This window comes from Fusarium poae, chromosome 2 (genome assembly GCF_019609905.1).
Source record: "Fusarium poae strain DAOMC 252244 chromosome 2, whole genome shotgun sequence".
NCBI classification, from domain to species: domain Eukaryota; kingdom Fungi; phylum Ascomycota; class Sordariomycetes; order Hypocreales; family Nectriaceae; genus Fusarium; species Fusarium poae.
In genome coordinates this window covers 4,558,742-4,579,323 of record NC_058400.1, presented here as the reverse complement: position 1 = coordinate 4,579,323, position 20,582 = coordinate 4,558,742, and the positions used below count along the sequence as shown (strand labels likewise).

Sequence of the window (20,582 nt, the reverse complement as noted above, 5' to 3'; positions counted from 1 at the left end):
GTCCTGGTACTCATGCTAGATTAAAAAATACACTAACCCTTTTGACACCTACCTATGTACAACATGTCTTCTCTACTGCATTCAGACATCGACCTTGACGCCTTTTCCAGAATGATACCATTTTAGGACGCTCGGAAAAGCTTATGGAACCTTGTCCGAGCCTCCATATTAGCTACACACCCAACCCCGAACGCGGGTATGATCCTGAGTGATCGCAAAATGGTTGCCGAGAATAAGTCCCGTCGGATCTGCGCCGAGCGCTCAATCCATGGTATACCTCGCGGCCTGGAGTAAAGATCCAAGCCAAGCAAGTGAACCGGGGTAGCAAAGAACTGTGAAAATATGGGCACTGTCAACTGCGAGATGACAGCCTTTGAGTGGGGACTGGAGGACAGGCTGTCTGGTATCAGTGAAGAGAGCCACGGAGCCATTGTGAAAGAGCCAAAGATTGTGATGGCATCTCTCATGAGAAAGGTAGCTGCGGCGGCCCTCGGCACACCGGGCTTTGCAACAGGTGCAACCTTTGGAGTAAGAGTAGGAGAAGCGCTGAACATTTGAGCGAAGCGAATATCCTTGAGAACACCAAGAGGAACATTGATGATCATGGTGTTGACAAAAGTGATTGTTCCTACCGCTGCTTTGTGAAATTCATGAGCTAGTGTGTCGGAAGAGTTTGATACAGCGTATGTAGCTGCGTAAAGGACCCAGACGTAGCCGAAAGGGCGACCAAAGATGAAGCGGCCTGGGTGCTTGAAAGCATCCAGACTGTTAAGCTTCATTCCCTGCGATAGTGGTCTGTTGAAGGAGACCTTTTCAACCATTGACCTACAGATCTGTTAGTGGATGCTTTTGATAAGATTGGAATGAGTGATACATACTGATCGATGACTGTAATGACTGGTGTGATCAGGGTTGCTGATATAGCTGCTGCAGCTACATCGCCAAGTACGGGTTTCCATAGATGACTGCGACTGAATGTTGGTTCGACGACATTTTGGTGTTTTTCCATGACCAGGATATCTTGTGATAGACTTGAACAGAATGCTAGATTTAGAGACTGCTAGTTCAATATGGCAAATTCTGCATCTAGAGAATGGACAAGCGATGGCCCGGAAGAGGGGACTGAATGGTATCACTCAAGCCATTATTTCCATCTCGTCTCCAAATCGGAAGGGCTTCCTTTCGGGTTGTAGCCATCTCTTTGACTACTCTCCCGTGTTGCCAATGACAATGATGATCTTTTGGTCAGTGACAGTGACATTGCAACATCGCACCGCCATCCCGACATGCCGATATTGAATAACGGGACCCCACACCGATGATACAAGAAATAATCACCAATAGATACATCGGGATTGAACCCGGGTTGTTTATCAACGCCCAGCGTTTGTCTCCCAAATCTCCCCGTGGGGTTCAATCGAGGTCCTGTGACAGCGCCTCTACAGTCGGATCAGAGCCCGGTCAACCCACTAACTAGGTCGGTAACTTTCACCCCCTCAGCGGGGTAACTCCAGCGAAAGACGCCCCAAAACTTTAGGTCGGTCAACACCCCGACAAGCAGTAAACTTCAGCGCATGAGGGCCTGTGATGTCAAGCAGCATAAAAAAAGCCATTCGCATTCTTTTCAACGTTGAACAAATCATTCATTCACATTATTTACTTTTGAGATACAACCAGCAAGAGTGTCATTTACTCCTCGTGCACAAAAGTTCTTTTCTTCGTCATACATTCACATCAAAATGGCATCTTCCGTCAGAGCCTTGACCTCCAAGGGTCGCTTGACTCCTCTATGCCGAGCGCGTGCTTCAGCGCCTACCATCTCCTTCCAACGACGAGGCAATGCCACCATCGTTCCCTTTAGACTTCCAGCTGCTCGCAATGAGCCCAACGTGAGTTCATCAGCTTGATGCATCCGCCTTCAATTTATTGACATAAATTACAGCCCACATACACAAAAAACTCTCCAGAGAGAGCAAAGGTCGAGGCGGCACTGAAGAAGCTCCGCTCTCAGCTCCCAGTCAAGAGCGAAATCATCTTCAATGGCGTCTCCCAGCAAATACACTCCAACGAGGATCAGGTCCTCCCGGCAGAACACGCCACCGTCTTTACAAACTATCCCCTCGCCAGTAAAGAGCAAGTCAACGCTGCTATTGAATCCGCCCTCAAGGCCAAGACCGACTGGCAGAACACACCTTTTGTTGATCGAGCTGCTATCTTCCAGCGCGCTGCTGAGCTAGCGACCACCAAGTACCGCTATGAGCTCATCGCTTCCACCATGCTGGGTCAAGGAAAGAACGTTTGGCAGGGTGAGATTGATGCCGCTGCTGAGTTGGCCGACTTTTTCAGATTGGCCGGACATTACGCTGCTGAGATCATGAGCAAGCAGCCCGAACGTGGAACAGACGGTATCTGGACTCGCATCGACTATAGACCTCTCGAAGGATTTATCTATGCCGTTTCTCCATTCAACTTCTCCGCCATCGGTGGTAACCTGATTGCGCCCGCTATTTTGGGCAACGTTGTCCTCTGGAAGCCTTCCCAGTACAATATCCACCCCAGCACCATCATCTACAAGATCCTCCAGGAGGCCGGTCTTCCCAAGGATGTTATCCAGTTCGTTCCTGGTGATGCAGCTGAGATCACCGAGACTGTGCTGCAACATCGTGAGTTCGCTGGTCTCAATTTTGTCGGCTCTTCTGAGGTCTTCCGTTCCATCTACGGCAAGATTGGCCAGGGCATTGCTGAGAAGCGATACCGCGATTTCCCTCGCGTCGTTGGTGAGACTTCTGGCAAGAACTTCCACCTGGTTCACCCTTCAGCCGACATCAACAATGTCGTCAACCACACCATCCGAGGCGCCTTCGAGTACCAAGGCCAGAAGTGCTCTGCTACATCACGCGCTTACGTCCCTGAGTCCCGTGCCAAGGAGTTCTTCTCTCTCATCCAGCAAAAGATGAAGGACATCACGATTGGTAGCCCCGATAAGGACTTCGAGGCCTTCATGGGCCCTGTCATTCACGGCCGATCTTTCGAGAAGATCAGGAAGATTATTGATGAGAGCAACAAGGACCCTCAGGTTAAGCTGATCGCTGGTGGCGAGTATGATGGCTCCGTCGGATACTTTGTCAAGCCTACAGTCTACCAAGTCGAGTCTCCCGACCACCGTCTCTTCAACGAGGAGATCTTCGGTCCTGTGTTGGCAGTCCATGTTTACAAAGACTCTGAGTTCACACCTCTTCTCAAGAACATCGACCAAAATGGCGGTGGTCTCGCTTTGACTGGTGCCGTCTTCGCCCAGGACCGTGCTGCTCTTCGTGAGGCCGAGGACGCGCTGCGATACTCTGCTGGTAACTTCTACCTTAGTAAGTCACCTTTCCACATGATGGTCCCCTAGTATCGCCACTAACATATTTCCCAGACTGCAAGACCACTGCTGCCCTCATCGGCCAACAATCTTTTGGTGGTGCCCGAAGCTCTGGTACCAACGACCGAGCAGGCAGCCCCGACATGCTTCGACGCTTCGTCTCTCCTCGACTTGTCAAGGAGGAGTTCTTTGAGCTGAACGAGTTCCTGTACCCCTCAAACTCTAAATAGACCTAGCATCAACAACTAGAACTGTAACAAAAGCCTGGGAATGATTTAATAAAACTTTAATGGCCACGTCAAAAACTCGCCAGTATTACCTGGTTGCCTCAATGCTACAATTTTATGTATTTCAATATGTACATGAAGTTATATCTAACGGATGCTCGATAGAGAATAATAGTTTTGCTCACTTAGAAGCTGAGAACCAGGTCCTTCAACTTTCCAAAGTCAGGTGTGCCATAACCAGTCACAGGGTCCCATCCAGCCGTGGCGTTCCATCTGGCACCGGGAACAACGCCAGATCCTGCAGGTTCAGGCTTTCCAGTCTGGGTGTTGTTACCATCACATCCAATGGCATAACCGCCAGTGATGTCTGTCAACACCTTGGATCCATACTTGTACACAAGGGGGTTCAGCCACCCCAGACTTGGCTTGTCAGCTCTGAAGCGGGCATCGTTCAAAAGACCAACGATGGCAGCCCAAACTGGAGCAGCGGCACTGGTACCTCCACTTCCACTCTGCTTGCCAGCGTAGATGACCTCGTAGTTGGGAGAGACACTGTGGCCAGCAACATCAGGGAAACCCCGACCTTCCCAGTTGGTGTATGGGCCGTAGTACTTCTTTGTTGACTTGGAGACAGTCTTCATGTACTTCTTGACAGCCTTGTCTTGGTAACTAGGTCGAGGGAAGTACTTGCTGAAACCACCAGAAGAACCCTCCCAGGCAATTTCGGGGGTGACATCAACGGTGCCTCCAACGGAGGTGAGGTAAGGGCATGTAGCAGGGAAGATGGCGTTGAACTCGACAGTCTTGTAGTCAGGGGCGAGACATCCAGAACCAACGCCAATATCGCCGGAGGAGAAGATGACGCTAATACCTCGAAGTCCGAGAAGGCCAATAAGGTTGCAGGTCATCGTAGCATACTCGCGAGGGACGCTCTGTAATGGGGTCAGTGGGGTAAAATATGAGGGGGTGAGTTGTAGGCTTACGTCTTCTTCGTCGCCATAAGAGGTAGAGACAACTGCAGGAAGATCCTTCTGAGAAAGAAGGTATCGGAAGAAGGGCACGTAAGGCTCGTTCTGGTTGTCGGCAGCGGTTGGCTGGTCAATGTTGGGAACAAATGGTCTGTTCTTTGTTAGTACGGATGGCTACAGGCATGTTCAGAGAAAGGAGTTTACATACGGTGCGCCACCAGTGATGTACTGAGTAAAAGGAAGAGGGTGGGCAATCCCGACAATGTTCTCAGCATCCAGGTCAGCTTCGCCATAGGCCTTGTGAGCAGGGTTCTGGTCATCAGTGCCGTTGTTGATCAGAACAGTTGTAAAGTTCTGCTTGGGAATTCCAAACTTCTCCTCAAATAGGAAGACATCCGAGTAGAGTGCAGACTGGCCGAGAAAGCTACTGAAACCAATGGTGCTTCCAGATTCGACCTTGGGGGTGTAGTCGCCAATGTTGTACATCTGCTTCAGGCAAGAGGGAGTGATGCTAGTTTGGCATGAAGCGTCGACTGTGCTCTTGGTAGGCTTGTTCTTGCGCTCAGTCAGAGTGCGCGATGGGTGAGGAACAGGGTTGAAAGCCAGTGTGCCGCCAAAGTTTGTGCTTGGGTCGACGAATTGAACATGCTCCGCTACATCATCGGGGATAGAGTAAGACAGTGTTCGCAACTTGGTTTGGCCATCCTTGGTGTAGTATTGATAGTCACTACCAAGGAGGGCATTGGCACCTTTTACATCGAGAGCAAAATCGATGAAACCACCATTGACCTTGTAGTGCTTGACGCCTTTTGACTTGAGCCACTTGGTCACACTAGAAATAGACTCTTTCGAGGGAGAAAAGTAAGCGGTCACATCATCTTGCGATAACCATTGGCCATAGTTCTTGCTGTCGGGGCTGGAGAGATCAAGAAGCTTGGACTCGAGCTGATCGACATTTTGCATGGTCAGTGCAATGCTAAAGACCTGTTGCTTTCCAGTGGAGGCAATTCGAGCAGTTTCGTGGACTTGCCATCCCTTTGGCACTTCGGCATGGTGTGAGAATGATTTGCCGAGTGTTGTGGGAAGAGCTGCTAAGGCCAGCACAAGGCACTGGGATGAGGAGAAGTACATGATGAGAGTTAAAGGCCACTTGAGACCCGGAGTGAAAGAACGACTGAACAGAGAGAGAGTATTGTGTCAATACATGCACGAAAAAAAACAATGCGAAAGAAACGATGTCTCTTTTTATCTGTCTCTGATTCACATACTTCGTTGAATCACCAACATTATCGCGTACACAACTCTGGATAACTCGGCATCGCAATGGATATAGAATCCAACAAAGACCCTTTGTAAATACAAAAGGCCTCTGGGGTTCTTGGCACGAGCTTCTCGATTGGGATAATTTCCCGTTTCGTGTCACGCAGATCATGAAGTGACTTAGCCTGTCCGGGAAGTTATCCAGGGGCACGCTGTGGAGACATGTACGGCTCAACGGCATCGGCAGATGGATATCGTGAGATATTGGTCTCATTGGATAACAAGATGAGCTTGATAAGATGATGGCATTGACAAAAGTGCTTAATTTTAAGATTAGGTGATGACAGAGCAAGTGTCTGTCCTCTCGATGGTTGGATTTGGGCCATGGCGTTTGGACATGTCCGTGGTAAAGCCGCAATCGCTATCAGATATACCCCACGATGAATCACCATTTTTATTATAAGGAGTGCTTTCAGTTGTTAACTTGTTTACTATTTTCTAGGTAAAGGTATCTAAATATGGCCCTTTGCCACCTTTTGTATGTCTGGAGTTTAAAATTTGCAAAGCAGAACAAGCCTACATCTGTTGCAATGTTGATACAATGGGTATGTGCCATGGCACGTGGTAAAGTCGAACAAGTCATTCTATGCATTTTTGAAAGGCTCCGATTACTAAGATACCTGGCATAGCCTTATATATAAGTTTATCTGAACATACCTTTGACGAAGAGTGGTGCAGTGGGATCCATCGTAGAATCTATAATCTTCGAATGTGAACCTAAAGTCCATAAACAGACACTGCTCCACTCTTCGTCACGGCCAAAGATCGTAGGTTCGAATCCCTGTAATCATTCGACTTGACCTCTCCAATTAGCCAGACTACGAAAATAGCTAGATAGCTAGACTACGATAGATAGCTAGATAGCTAGACTACGATAGATAGCTAGATAGCTAGACTACGATAGATAGCTAGATAGCTAGACTACGATAGATAGCTAGATAGCTAGACTACGATAGATAGCTAGACAGCTAGACTACGTAGGATAGGTAGCTGGACTACGGTAGCTGGCTGATCGATGTGTGCTCATGTGTGTAATCAGTATGCTAAAGAGTAACATGGTTAAAGTCCTTGAGTAAAAGTGATTCCACTGTGATTTTTGTAGATGTGTTTTTTTTTTCTTTTCTTTTTTTGCCCACAGTTGGATTCAAAGCTACTGGACAATGTGATTGTTTGGAACATAATAGGTGGCTTGCCAGCTGATACCTTTGGTACCTCTATGGAACTGAATGAGGGTCCAGTTTGAGCGGCTGCGCTAACCCCGGATTTTAGTTGTTGACCCTCTGGAGTCCAGTAAATTTAGCAGCCAATGCCACTAACATAAACAAACCATGGGGATTTTGAATCCGAACTCAATATCGGGAGCTTCTCCGACATCAGTCGTTATCTGCTTTGGCTGGCAAGTATCGTCGCCATCCTGGCATGATTCACTTTATTTTTACTAATTTTAGAAATCGACAATTCAGCAGGAAATGGTATATATAGACAGCTGTCCGTCAATGTCTTGCAGCTTACTCTCCCCAGGTGTCTCACTACAGCAATGAGTGTATCTAAGACTGAGCCTATCCTAATCGTTGGAGGAGGTGCATTTGGTCTCTCGACTGTTGTTCACCTTCTCAAGGCGGGGTATCGGGATATTACTGTCCTCGAAAAGGATGTCGAGATTCCATCTCGTTGGTCCGCTGCCAATGATCTCAACAAGATTGTGAGGGCCGAATACGAAGATCCTCTGTACCAAGATTTAACTGTGGTAAGTATTTACCTCCCTTTGTCCCTGAATATGCCTTGAATGGTGCCTCTTTGCTTGTATAAGACTCACACACCGTCCACAGAGAGCCATCAAAGTTTGGCAGACGCCACTATTCGCGCCTCACTTCCATCAAGTTGGCTTTATCCACTGTGTCTCTGGCAATGCGACTGAAGAAGCTCGAGACACTCTCAATCGTTTCCGAATCGCTGCAGAACGAGACCCTCGTCTCCAACCACATGTGACTCCACTCGGTTCACAGGAGGATATTGCAAATGCAGCATGGCAATACAACAATAGCTCATTTCCTGGCTGGACTGGCTATTTTAACAAGTTTGATGGCTACGCGCATTCTGGTAACGCTTTGCGATCCATATTCGAAGCCACAAAAGCCCAGGGGGTGAAGTATATCCTTGGTAAAGCAGGGACTGTCTCCGAAATCGTCTATGGCAGCACCTCTGCCGGGCGCAAGGCCAAGGGTGTCAAGACTGTAGGTGGTCTATTCTACCCTTCTACGCTGATCATCGTCTCCGTTGGTGCAGCTGGTGCAAAGTTGGTTCCCGAGATTGGCAAGCAACTGGTGGCAAAGTCATGGTCCGTGGCTCATCTTCAACTGAGCGATGACGAAACCTCTGCGCTTCGCGGCATACCAGTGACTTATGCTCGTGATCTTGGTTTCTTCTTCGAGCCCGATCCGAAGACTAACTTGCTGAAGCTCTGTCCCATGGGTGGAGGCTTCGTCAACACGGATCCCAAGACAGGTGTTTCGCACGCGCCTACCGACCCCAAGCAAAGCGCATTTCTGCCTAAGAATGACGATGCGCAGCTTCGTGAACTTGTCCGTCAAACGCTTCCTCAATTTGCCGACCGACCTTTTGTCAAGAAGTCACTTTGTTGGTTCGCTGATACAGCCGACTCAGACTTTCTTATTGACTATGTACCGAATACCTCATCTTCTGTGCTCTTGTTATCTGGTGACAGCGGCCACGGATTCAAGTTCTTTCCCATATTTGGGGAATGGGTCAAGGATCTTCTCGAGTCCGATAAAGGAGAACAACCTATTGCACGATGGAGGTGGAAAGACCGAACAGGTGAGAAACAGGGTGATTGGGGCGGTGCTGTGAGCTGGAGGTTGGGCAACTCGAAGGAGCTTGTTGATATTCAGCCGGTTGGCGATCTAAAACTGTAGTATTATGGTATCTGTTAATGGTGGGGTTGTGTTTTGTTGTTCTCTATGCACAGACTTGTTGATGTTGATGTTTGAGGTCACCAATTGCTTGTTCTCTGCGTTTGTCGATGCTGATATTCATATCTCACACGTGTCGGTCCGTTCATCACTCCTCCCTTCTTGAACAATTAACGCCATCTTCTTCTTGAACAACTCGGGCCTCGACTATAAAATGGCTATCTGATCACTAGATGGAAAGCCTTTTTTTCTTCTTCAACTCACCAACACTCGAGACATTCTCATCAACCAAAGCACAAACACGCACACTTTCTCAGAAAAACTCACTTCACTTCATCCACCGTCAAAATGACTCTCATCAAGAAGACTGAAGAGCCTCAAGGCCCTCAGGAAAACCGCCCTCCTACATCTGTCACAGATACTCACAAACCTCTTCCTTTCGCCGACCCCCAGTACGGGCAGGCCCTGAAGCGATGGGAGGCTGAACGCAAGGCCAAAGAGGCAGGAGACGTCAATGAGGAACAACAGCTCAAGGCTGAAATTATCGAGGACCTCACTGCGGCGGAGATCAAAGCTGCCAAAGCGGAGAGAAGAGTCGCGGAAGCACAAGGCGCGTCAGAACAAGTCGCAGCCCTTGATGCAAAGATCCTCTACCTGCGCAAACTTGCTGAGGAGCTGCTGCTGCCAGTGGAATCGCAGGACGCTGAGGCCGGCAAAAAGGACAAGGAGTAAGTGGAACATGTACTAGGCAACTGAGCCTAGGACCTGGGTCCAGACCTCCTCGTTTGGATGTCTGTCGCACCAAGTATCACCCGATGCTTGTTGCATGGTGCTCTAACAAAGCTACCGACAATTTCTTTTGTTAGTGTTTCTATCTTTTATTGTTCTCTCTCGTTTGTCATCTAATGAGCTGGTTCTCATTTCTCTTAGTGTCGGTTTGCTTGTTGGTACAGTATTGAATTGACTTTTATTTTTTGTATCTATTAATAACTTCTCCGTGACCTTATCGTTATCGTGACTCGGCCGATTCCTTATCGGACGCGAATTGTTTGTCTCCATAAATTGTCCCCAAGTTGATTCGGATCATTTCCCACGAAAAGGCCAAGACAAGGTGTCGTCAGTGTTCATGAAAGGATACTCCGATGCGTCTATTTCTAAGATGAGTCATAATGACACTTGTTGATTGCAAGTACTTGTTGTGTATTGAAGCATATGCAGTGGTCAAATACGGTTCTTTTCATTGCTTGACTCGGGTGTCATGCATGCCACATCATCTCGAATTGGAGAAACCGACAACGGAGTTGCAAAACCACTACATTACGTAGCAAATGCTGTCTCCAGACACCATCAGCATACCTAAGAAAGTTCCGGGCAAGCACTCGTCAATTATTCTCTTCCAGAATCTACCGAAACGGCAAGATATGGCCAAGACTCGGCGAACATGACCGAGGATGTAGGGTAGTCAATTGGCCGATACGACTCAGATTCCCCATTAATTCTAACGGGACACGTACCGATGGGATCGGATTCCTTCCCGGTCTTGAGAAATAAGGCCTGCCATGACCTACACTAGCCACTAAAACCTCCCCCAAGCTCGGAGCTACGTTCGACGTGTCGGGTCAAAGACGCGATGCAAACCCCACTTCAGAATGAGGAGTCAGTCAGTCGAGTCGTTCAATAAAAGAAAGACTGATTGAGATATTTTGCATCAACTGTATCAATTGCTTCAGAAGACATTCTTGTTAATTAATATTCAATCTGTAAATAATCACACACAATGGGCTCCCTTAACCCTGAACCATCACAGCAACCCCATGTCCCCAGGTAAGCTTCTCATTAACCCCATCATGACCATCGAAAGCATTAACAATTGAAGCCCTGGAGTATGGTGCCCATCAGTTACCTTCTTCAATCATGCAGACGACACAGTCGACCATGAAGCTCAAGCTAAATACTATGCCCATCTTGCCAACTCTGGCTTGAATGGCCTCATTGTCATGGGTTCCAATGCGGAGGCCTTCCTCCTCACCCGCGAAGAGCGCTACGAGCTCATCGCCCTCGCCCGCAAGACCATCGGCCCTGACTTTCCCCTCATGGCCGGCGTTGGCGCTCATTCTACCAAGCAGACCCTGCAACTGGCTGAGGATGCACACAAGGCCGGCGCCAATTATCTGCTGGTTCTGCCTCCAGCTTATTTTGGCAAAGCGACTACGATGAATGTCGTGAAGCGCTTCTTCACAGAGGTTGCGGCCAAGTCGCCCCTCCCTATTGTCATCTACAACTTTCCCGGTGTCACAAATGGAGTTGACCTTGACTCTGAGACTATTGTTCAGATTTACGAGGAGAGCAAGAAGTCGCATCCCAGCGGAAAGTCGAACATTGTCGGCGTGAAGCTTACATGCGGTTCCGTTGGTAAGATCACCCGTCTAGCAGCCCAGATTCCTTCAGAGGAATTTTCCACATATGGTGGTCAATCCGATTTCCTCATCGGCGGTCTCGCAGCGGGCAGTGTTGGTTGTGTTGCGGCCTTTGCAAACGTCTTTCCCACTCTCACATCAAAGATCTATTCCTTGTATAAGGAGGGCAAATTTGATGAGGCTCTCAAGTTGCAGCAGCTTGCGGCTTTGGCTGAGAGGCCTTGTAAGGCGGGTGTCGCGTCAACCAAGTATGCCGTGGCTGTTTACTCGGCCAAATTGGCTGGTGTCGAAGGCGCTGAGGAGAAATTGGCACCGCGACATCCGTACGAACCTGTTGGTGACGCGGTGAAACAGAGCGTGAAGAGCATTATGAAGGAGGCTGGAGAGAAGGAGGAAGAATTGCTCAAGACATGGACTGATCGTGTCAAGGGGCGATTGAACTAGAGAATTGCACGAATAAAATGTATAATTTATATTATAGCATTAATGAATCGAACAGTTGTAAATTAATTCGTGTGACAATTGATTGGGGTCGTGGTTGGAGATCAGTGACAAAGCTTGTAGCGGGCTCACTCACTCACTGCATGCATCCGTTGTCTTTCAATGCCCTCTTTAGGGCCATTGCATTCAATTCAACCAGTAACGTCAATAGCGAGTATTATTTCTCGTCTCCTTCATCGGTTATCAGTGGAAATGAGAGCGAAGTCGGTGTCATCTCCACCCAAAGCCGCTGGTTATCATCGCCACCTCCACCCTCTGTTCAGTAGCTACCTAACCAGGGATAACCTTTTGGTTCCCCCAATTCTTACCGTGGACAAAGACAGACACCGAGAGAACAAACCCTCCCCCTGCATACTAAACTACCTAGTGATCTACGTAGCATCCATCACCTGTCAAGTCCTCTTTGTTTCTCTCCATGTCCCGTCCCGGTCAAGGTGGGCGTGACCTCTTCTCTGTCGGCTACGCTAACCCCGACTTTATAGTGTCCATATCAGTGAGGCTACGCTAACCAGAAACCTAAAAACCATCCCCGCAAACGTCTTTTCCCTTTCAATTGTGGTCTGCATCAATCAATTACCTTTTCACATCTCATCCTACGGTCAAAGAGATGGCTCCTTCGTCATCACACGCACGCAAGTCATCGGGGACGACCGAGTCTGTTGGAAGAGGCGCAGGAGGTCGAGTTTCCAAGAGATCCGATAACGCGTGAGTCCACTGAACGAAACATGAACCCTGTCATTGTTCCTTGTCTCTCTCTCTCTCTCATCTTGACTTATCTACTCACCGAACTGTAATCTCAATTGAGACCATCCTCACTAACCAACACAATTAGATGCTCAAGATGTCGAAAGCAAAAAATAAAATGTTCAGGCTCTCACCCGTGTGATGCCTGCAAAAAGAGGAAACTCTCTTGTGAATTTGATCAACGCGACCAAAAGATCCTCGTCACTCGTGGGTAAGTCTTCCTCATTACCGACACGTCAATTGACATTTCACAACAAGACCATACTTATACTGACACTTTGTCAGTTTTATCCTGGATTTACAACAACGCGCTGCAACAAGTCAGTCCAGCAATGGCCCCGCAGAATATGTCACACCAGGCTCACTGGATACAAACATCAATGTTGGTGGTCTGTCTGATCAAGGTGAGTTTGAAGGTTTCTGATCCTGATCACCATTGACATCTGAATAGCAGAGGTACAGCCTCGTATGTCTTCACCTGGAGGCAATATCTCCGTCTCTCTTCCCCCAGATGATAGTAGACTTGACAGTGGGAGCAGTACAAATAGCGGCAGCAGAGGGCTCGATCCCATTGCTTCAGCTCTTGTGAACCCATTATCTGCAGGGCAGTCCAAGTTCATGGCCTCTGCACAAGGTCGGGAATGTAAGTACACCTACCCTTATTTTAAAATGACTGCGCTGATGTCACAGTCTACCTTGGGACATCATCCAACTGGTCCTTTACACGTCGTGTCCTGAGCCTCACCCATGAATACGTCCACCAAAGTCCAATCGCCGCCGACAACCTCTTGTTTGACGGATTGGCGTATGATCTCGGATGGAACGGCTCGCGCATCGCTCCCGTGCCCGAACCTCCCATTATGCCGAGCCTCGACCATGCGCTATTCCTGGTCAATACTGTCAAGTTCCATTGCGGTCAATTATTTCACCTGTTCGATGAAGAAACATTCATGGCATACTTACATGAGTTTTATAATGACCCGACAGGCCACATAAGTGCCGCAGACCTCCGCTACGTCCACCTCCTCCTGATCCTGGCCTTTGGTAAAGCTTTTGCAGAGAACAACAACTACCAGTCTAAAAGACCCCCAGGCGCCGATTACTTTGTGACTGCACTTCGGATTTTACCCAGTATTCACATCCTCGTCTACGAACCGCTGATATCAACCGAAATTCTTTGCTGTATAGCTCTGTACTTTGAGTCCCTTGACTACCGCCATTCATCACATGGATTTGTACGTTTTCTCACTCACTCATATCATCACCGCACTGACAAGTCCAGATTGGACAAGCGATGAGAGTCGCGTTAGGCCAAGGAATGCACACAGACATGCCCGTAGATCAACTTGGTGAACGTATCGTCGAGCGAAGCCGGAGGATATGGTGGACTGTATATGTGTTAGACCGCGAGATGACATCTCTTATGGGCTTGCCTCAGTCCGTCCACGACGATGATATACATCCCGCACTACCGCACTTCGATGGTTCGACGCAACGGGCGGCAGCGTTACATATGCAGATACGATTATGTCGAAGTATCGCATCCGTCGGCAGAGGTAAAGTGACCTCCTAATAATAGTTGCGTATTCCATTAACGAAGATCACAGGGGTTTATGGTGTAAACGGTCGGCTGAACAAGAAGTTTCTGCTCAGTACTAAAAAGGTTCTCGAAAATATCGCTGGTCTCGCAGATGAACTGCAACAACAATTTCCTCTGGGCATCGAAAAAGCTATCAATGGAGTTTCAAGAGTAGCAGGCTATCTCCATATGCTTTACCACCAGGTAAGTAATTTACTTCAGATACCATCTGACTGGCTACTGACACCCCCAGTGTATCGTCCTCGCAACAAGACCATTGTTACTATGTTTTCTCAAGATTCGCTTCGAAACACCAGATGCTATAACAGAAGCGCTCAACTCGTCCCAGACTGTCTGGAACTTGATCAAAATGTGTATCGACTCTTCATACCAGATGATCAACATTCTTGGCTGTTTGCAAAGTCAAGGTCTGCTCGGTAAAATCACTCGAGATTGATCTCGCCCTGGACAAATGACTAACCACTTCATCACAGAAGCATTTCTACCTTTTGATCTAGAGTCTTTGTTCGTGTCAAGCTTCAACCTTCTTATTGCCCCGGTCCTCGATCCGAGATTCTCTGAACATGATGCGACGTTCAGGCATAAGACGTCAATCATCTTCAGTGAGATGGTAAACAAGGGGAATCTTATCGCCGTGTTTCGCCGATCAGAGCTGCAGCAACTTGACGACATGCTCAGTAGTCTATCACGAGACAACGACGACACCACGCCTATACCTATAGATGGACAAATTCTTGGAGGTGCAATGGCCGATGAAGCCGTTGTGGCTTTACTGGAATCGAACGACGAGAACGAGAGTATGGCGTCGTTGGTCCCACCTATGGATGATTTGGGCATGGATGCATGGTTTACGACAGCCCAAATGATTGACTTGGCGAATTCTATCGCGAATAGTGACACTGAATGGGTTTCGCATACGATGATGGAGCATGATATTTGGTAGAGGTGGAATAGGGATGCAGTATCATGTCTGAACAGGATGGAAAAGTTCGTCTATTCAGAACGCGTTCAAGATTAACAGGAGGTATAAAGCCTGTGGAAAAAGGAGCCTGTTCAGTTTTATCTTCGTCGTATTAGAGTATTAGTTTGTAATAAGATATTCCATACACACCAGTAAAGACCGCGACTGGGTATTGTTGCTTAAAATACGCAAACATGAGACTGATCATACATGTACCATCATCCCACAGCCCTTTCCAACTTCTCCCTAATAGACATCCATGACCTCGCGAGACTTCCTCCGTCATTTACCCACGCCTCTTTATTCCTCTGCACAGTCTCCAAACTTCTTAATGAGTCCACTGCTCGTTGCTCCTCGATGTCCTTGGCTGAGAACCAGGTTCCGTGAAGGCCATAGGGTACTCTTTGTGGAAGCCTAACCTTGGCGACGACATCGCGCATGTTCTGCGCATCGAGAATCCAGAGTTCCGACACGGAACAAGGTGGACAGTCACCATTAGGCAGTATCTGAGATTCGTCAAAGACATAGAAGAGCAGATAGCCAGCGTCCTCTTCTGTAGAACCAGAACGAGGAATAAAGCGAGGCTCTTGTGCAAAGTGTCTCGGGGGCAGGCGAAAGATCTTGATGGGGTCTTTGTCGTCTTGCGAGTCTAAAATCTCTCCAGCAGATCGCCTGTCGACGCAACCTGTTACCGGTCTTGTGTTCATCTTCTTCCCTCGCTCAATGAGTGTCTTTGCATCTATCTTGACAAGAAGATCGACCTTGTCTGCTCGGCCAAGTGCAACGCCGAAGCATGATGTTGAGGTGCTGCAGCCATAAATGTAACGAGCATCTTGCATCTCGCGATCCGGACGGACAGACGGAAATTCGAACGGGATGGTTGAGAGAGCCCATTGATTGATGACCCTGTTCGTCGATATCGAAGACATGTCAAATTCATAGTAGTATAACCGACACTGGCTGTAGTCATCTGCCTCGTCGCTGGGAGAGAAATAATCGTCACGCTGCACCTTTTCAGTAGGAGACTCCAACATGGGTGCTGCCTCAAAACGTCGGATATCTTTCTCATCCCATTGGCCAACATCCTTTGTCGCATGCAAAGATTTGATGCGTGAATGCTTGGGTTTCGCTGGAGGCTTGATATTCCCAGCCGTGTATACGACCGTAGACGAAGTCATGCGACAGGCGAGAAGATTGACAGAGCTGGCACCGTTGACAGACCTTGTATCCCACGAGTTCGCAGTGTGGAAAACACAGCAAGGTGCTGTTTGGAACCACCGCACATTGTTTGGTTCATGGCGCGGGAACACTCCAAAGCGAGAAGGTTTTGAAGGGTCATAAGACACCACTTCCTTGTTCTTGGCGAGGTTCAACGGGTCGAGATTTAATGGAAGATCCATTATGATGGTATGAGCGCGTGATGCTCCAAAGTCATGCATCATCCTAGCTCCAGATACACCTGGGACAGCTTGGTTGACAAGTCTATTCGTAGTCGGTGGTTGGACGCTGGTTTTGGGCAGTACAGAGTAATGTACATAAGGCTGTATAAAGGTGTTGTGATAGAGTATCATTTCTCCAGAAATGGGGTCAACCTTGGGATGTCCTGTTGTCCACTCCCTCATTGATTTCAAGAGACCATCACCTCCAAAAGGCTCGATCTTGTTCTCTGAAGGTGATTGCTCAGGCTCGCCTTCAGCTTGGTTACCAGTGTACCAGCCGACGGTGTCCAGAGAGGGAAGATGGATACGCATGGGTGGGCCACTCTCACATGTTGCCAACGCCCGACCATCGTGGTATATAATGGCCGTGTTGGCGACGCTAGTACGCTTCAGAGCTTGTTGTGACCCAGGAAGATTTGAAAGAAATACTAAAAACATTGTCCTGAATGTAGCAAGCAGGATCTTGAGTAGTGATGACAGAGGGTTGACAAGAGTAGTGATACTCGGCATAATGGCTGACATGACAGACGTCGTTTTCCTAGACAAGTACAAGTCTGTGAGGATGTACTGATTCACAAACTCAGGAACGATCTGGTCGTCATAAGGTCCCTTCCTGAATAAGACGCCTGAGAGCATACCGTCGCCATCAAACCAATGTGCATCTCTACCAAGGTCTTCATGGCTGACTGGGTTGCCCCCATTGCGGACGTATTGTCCCCCGGTGAGTTCTGGAGGGATACAGCCACTATGAGTGCATGGTGTAAGATTGAGGGTCTTGTGAATCGGTGCAAAATTACCGATGAGATATCTGTGAGGTGTGAGTATGTTTGCCGTCGAGGCTTATTGTGGAACAGACTTACGGATGACGAAGTGGTTGTGGTGTTGATGATTGCTCTTTTGGGTGAGACATTGATACCGCTGCAGGTACAATCTGCTGGAATGAGTCCATGACGATTGAATGAGGTTGATGTTGGAGGTATCTTATTCATGCGATATCACCAAGAAATTAATATTACGGCGTGTAACAAATGTTGCCAAAATGCATGGTAGGTAGGTTCAGTCAAGACTCGAGACAAAGCAATTGCGTCCAGAAGGGTATCAGATTAAAGCCACGACCATCCATTATCATTACAAGACACTAGGGGGAAATCCTTCAAGCTTGATATATACTAACCCAACCGGGCACCGGCTATACCGGCAGGAAATGGGGATGTCCATCGATCAAAGGATGGCATCAAAAGCAGGTAATGGAAGTCGGCAGTTAAAAACATGCTGTTCGTGGTGATCTCAAATTTGGGTACGATATCACGGCAAACTCCAAATGGCCGATATCCGTCGCCAAAGAAAATAAACAGGGATCCCCTTTTGGTTTTTGTCTGTCTCAGCAAAAAAGTTAATGATGACAAGTAGACTTGAACAAAAGAGGGCGAAGCATAAAAGCCGAGAATAAGGGAAAAAAGTCTTGACGTCAACGTTTACCTAACACGGCAGGGGTATGTTAGTTTTATCAGCACAACACAGCGGAACTTGCGGCCTTTTCGGTGTCTTTTTTTCTATTCTAAATTGTTAGTGTCAAGTCAACGTTCCAATGTCACTCTGAAATTCTCCCCTAACAACCCTACTTGCAGAATACGTAAACTCTTTTCATGTTCACACTCTCTCTATTTTACTCTTATGACTCGATCCTCGATCTCATCTCGATAAATCCCTGATCTTTGTGTTTATTGACGTCGTCGGCTTCTACCGCGTCGTTTTTCCCTATCCCGTCTCTTACACACAAAGAACCGTCTTCACAATGGGCTGGGAATATGCCCAAGTGTACGTACCTTTTTTCTGTCACCAAAAAAGTGAGGCTTTTCACTGACCATTCTGCATAGACATCTCAAGTACACGATACCGTTTGGTGTCGTGCTATTCGCTGTGTACAGGCCATTAATGTCACGATTGGACATTTTTAAACTCATATTTATGATTACAGTAAGTCTATTTCTCTTGTCTCGAAAATGAATGTTTGAGTGCTAATTCTCCATCTCCAGACTGCCGTGGTTTCTACAATGTATGTGCTATGCGCGCAAACCATCTTATCTCAGCTGACATTAGAAAAGTCCTTGGGACTCTTATCTCATCAGAAACAGAATATGGACATATCCTCCTGGAGTTGTCGTTGGGCTGACTGCGTGGGATATCCCCGCTGAGGAGCTCTTCTTCTTTGTGATTCAAACGCTCAACACGTCTCTTCTATACATGCTCCTCAGCAAGCCGACATTTCATCCCGTTTATCTCAGCAAAGCCAGTACCTCTGGGAAAATAGCTGGACAAATTCTATTTGCCTCGGCCATCATTTTCGGCCTGGTTTCAGTCAGGAACGGTGGTGAGGGCATGTATATGGGCCTTATCCTGATCTGGGCTTGTCCATTCCTTTTGTTTCTATGGTGATACGCGCCCACCTTGTTTTATTTGACTGTGATGCTAATCCAGCGCAGGACCATCTCATACCAGTTCATTGTAAATCTCCCATGGACCAACACTCTGCTTCCGATTGCTCTGCCAACTGTTTATTTGTGGGTGGTTGACACATTTGCGTTGCGGAGGGGAACATGGAGTATCACTTCCGGTACCAAATATGGTATTGTACTTTGGGATGGATTGGACATTGAGTAAGTATATCGTCTATCTGTGAGATGAAAAATGCTAACAAATCTCAGGGAGGCAGTTTTCTTCCTTCTCACTAACACCTTGATTGTCTTTGGCCTTATCGCTAACGACAACACATTGGCCATTTTGGACATATTTCCTGAGCATTTCCCCAAGAACAAGGGTCTTCCAACCCTTGGGCTGATCGTTCGAGCTCTTCTTTTGCCAGAGGACAAGTACGACCAGGAGAGAATCTCAGGTTTAGTCAGCGCAGTTGATCTTCTGAGGAAGAAGAGCCGCAGCTTTTACTTGGCGAGTGGCACCTTTGAAGGTAGACTCCGAATTGATCTGATTCGTCTTTACGCTTTCTGTAGAGCTGCAGACGATCTAGTGGATGAGGCCCCTTCTGTCGAGGATTCCAGAGCCTCTATTGAACAGTTGAGGGAATTCCTGAACATTGCCTATAAGGAAAATGAGGATGAGGAGATTTCGCCCCGACTACGCGAATTTGTCAAATCCAACTTCCCTGAAATGTTCCATATGGCTCTCCTTCAACTTCCAACCTTTTATCTACCAAAACAGCCTCTTGATGACTTACTCAAAGGGTTCGACACCGACCTTCTCTTTGATAGAAAGTCTGGCAAATTTCCCATTGAATCTACCGAGGATCTGGATATTTATGGTAGCCGTGTCGCTGGAACGGTTGCTGAGCTCTGCAACCATCTTATTCTTTACCACACTCCTGAGACGATATCTCCAGAGGTTCAGCGTGAAGTTGTTGCTTCTGGTCAAGAAATGGGTATTGCACTTCAATATGTCAACATCGCTCGCGATATCAAGGTTGATGCTGAGATCGACCGTATCTACCTTCCTCTATCCTGGTTAAAGGAAGCTCAGCTTACGCCCGAAGATGTGATGCAACAACCACATGGTCCTACGATTGAGATGTTACGCCAGAAGCTTCTTGATCGCGCTTTTGAAAAGTACGACGCTGCCAAGGGTGCCATTGACAAGCTTCCTTCAGAAGGGAAAGGTCCCATCCGAGTTGCCGTTGAGAGTTATATGGAGATTGGACGTGTGCTTAGAGAAACAGGACCTGTTATGAAGAAAGGCAGGGCCACTGTTCCCAAGTCACGACGCATTCGGGTTGCCTGGTCTGCATTGAATCACTAGCGATGAATGCATTTATGGGTGGGTGGGTTTAATACGTGTTGGCAGAAAGTATTTTAGACATTCTTAGATTATTGATTTCATCACCACTTAATTATTTGGTCTTGAAGTATCACAGCTCAATTTTCAATTATTTTTAATAATATCTATTTATTCTTTCATGCCAAGAAAGTTGTGAGGTGTCAAAAAGTTTAATGTTGAAGTTGTGAAAAGGCCAAATTGACAGATACCCTCTAACCGAGACAACCAATCATAGAATACGCTTTCTGGTTGATAGAATCCGCTAAAGCACGTCCAAGCCATTACA

General features: G+C 47.6%; 9 protein-coding genes across 9 annotated transcripts; 6 read left to right on the top strand and 3 right to left on the bottom strand.

Moving 5' to 3' along the window:
- Positions 1-122: 122 nt before the first annotated feature.
- Positions 123-1,009, bottom strand: FPOAC1_005431 (uncharacterized protein; the record flags this gene model as incomplete). Its single annotated transcript, XM_044849958.1, has 2 exons — positions 123-825; positions 879-1,009. The coding sequence occupies 2 exons, from the start codon at positions 1,007-1,009 to the stop codon at positions 123-125; spliced, it is 834 nt and encodes a 277-aa protein (XP_044708668.1).
- A 730-nt stretch (positions 1,010-1,739) lies between these two features.
- Positions 1,740-3,594, top strand: FPOAC1_005430 (uncharacterized protein; the record flags this gene model as incomplete). Its single annotated transcript, XM_044849957.1, has 3 exons — positions 1,740-1,889; positions 1,943-3,362; positions 3,419-3,594. 3 exons carry the CDS (start codon positions 1,740-1,742, stop codon positions 3,592-3,594), a joined length of 1,746 nt encoding a protein of 581 aa, XP_044708667.1.
- Positions 3,595-3,776: 182 nt separating this feature from the next.
- Positions 3,777-5,690, bottom strand: FPOAC1_005429 (uncharacterized protein; the record flags this gene model as incomplete). Its single annotated transcript, XM_044849956.1, has 3 exons — positions 3,777-4,523; positions 4,575-4,710; positions 4,768-5,690. The coding sequence occupies 3 exons, from the start codon at positions 5,688-5,690 to the stop codon at positions 3,777-3,779; spliced, it is 1,806 nt and encodes a 601-aa protein (XP_044708666.1).
- Positions 5,691-7,416: 1,726 nt separating this feature from the next.
- Positions 7,417-8,812, top strand: FPOAC1_005428 (uncharacterized protein; the record flags this gene model as incomplete). The annotated part of the gene is made up of 2 exons (XM_044849955.1): positions 7,417-7,626; positions 7,709-8,812. 2 exons carry the CDS (start codon positions 7,417-7,419, stop codon positions 8,810-8,812), a joined length of 1,314 nt encoding a protein of 437 aa, XP_044708665.1.
- A 345-nt stretch (positions 8,813-9,157) lies between these two features.
- On the top strand, positions 9,158-9,541 carry FPOAC1_005427 (uncharacterized protein; the record flags this gene model as incomplete). Its single annotated transcript, XM_044849954.1, has 1 exon — positions 9,158-9,541. One exon carries the CDS (start codon positions 9,158-9,160, stop codon positions 9,539-9,541), a length of 384 nt encoding a protein of 127 aa, XP_044708664.1.
- Positions 9,542-10,586: 1,045 nt separating this feature from the next.
- Positions 10,587-11,670, top strand: FPOAC1_005426 (uncharacterized protein; the record flags this gene model as incomplete). Its single annotated transcript, XM_044849953.1, has 2 exons — positions 10,587-10,633; positions 10,686-11,670. 2 exons carry the CDS (start codon positions 10,587-10,589, stop codon positions 11,668-11,670), a joined length of 1,032 nt encoding a protein of 343 aa, XP_044708663.1.
- Positions 11,671-12,334: 664 nt separating this feature from the next.
- FPOAC1_005425 (uncharacterized protein) lies at positions 12,335-15,014 on the top strand (the record flags this gene model as incomplete). Its single annotated transcript, XM_044849952.1, has 8 exons — positions 12,335-12,432; positions 12,757-12,875; positions 12,923-13,114; positions 13,162-13,706; positions 13,754-14,027; positions 14,079-14,254; positions 14,304-14,487; positions 14,545-15,014. 8 exons carry the CDS (start codon positions 12,335-12,337, stop codon positions 15,012-15,014), a joined length of 2,058 nt encoding a protein of 685 aa, XP_044708662.1.
- Positions 15,015-15,250: 236 nt separating this feature from the next.
- On the bottom strand, positions 15,251-17,420 carry FPOAC1_005424 (uncharacterized protein; the record flags this gene model as incomplete). Its single annotated transcript, XM_044849951.1, has 2 exons — positions 15,251-17,279; positions 17,332-17,420. 2 exons carry the CDS (start codon positions 17,418-17,420, stop codon positions 15,251-15,253), a joined length of 2,118 nt encoding a protein of 705 aa, XP_044708661.1.
- Positions 17,421-18,266: 846 nt separating this feature from the next.
- FPOAC1_005423 (uncharacterized protein) lies at positions 18,267-20,278 on the top strand (the record flags this gene model as incomplete). The annotated part of the gene is made up of 6 exons (XM_044849950.1): positions 18,267-18,289; positions 18,349-18,448; positions 18,508-18,527; positions 18,577-18,903; positions 18,955-19,128; positions 19,177-20,278. 6 exons carry the CDS (start codon positions 18,267-18,269, stop codon positions 20,276-20,278), a joined length of 1,746 nt encoding a protein of 581 aa, XP_044708660.1.
- Between the last annotated feature and the right edge of the window lie 304 nt (positions 20,279-20,582).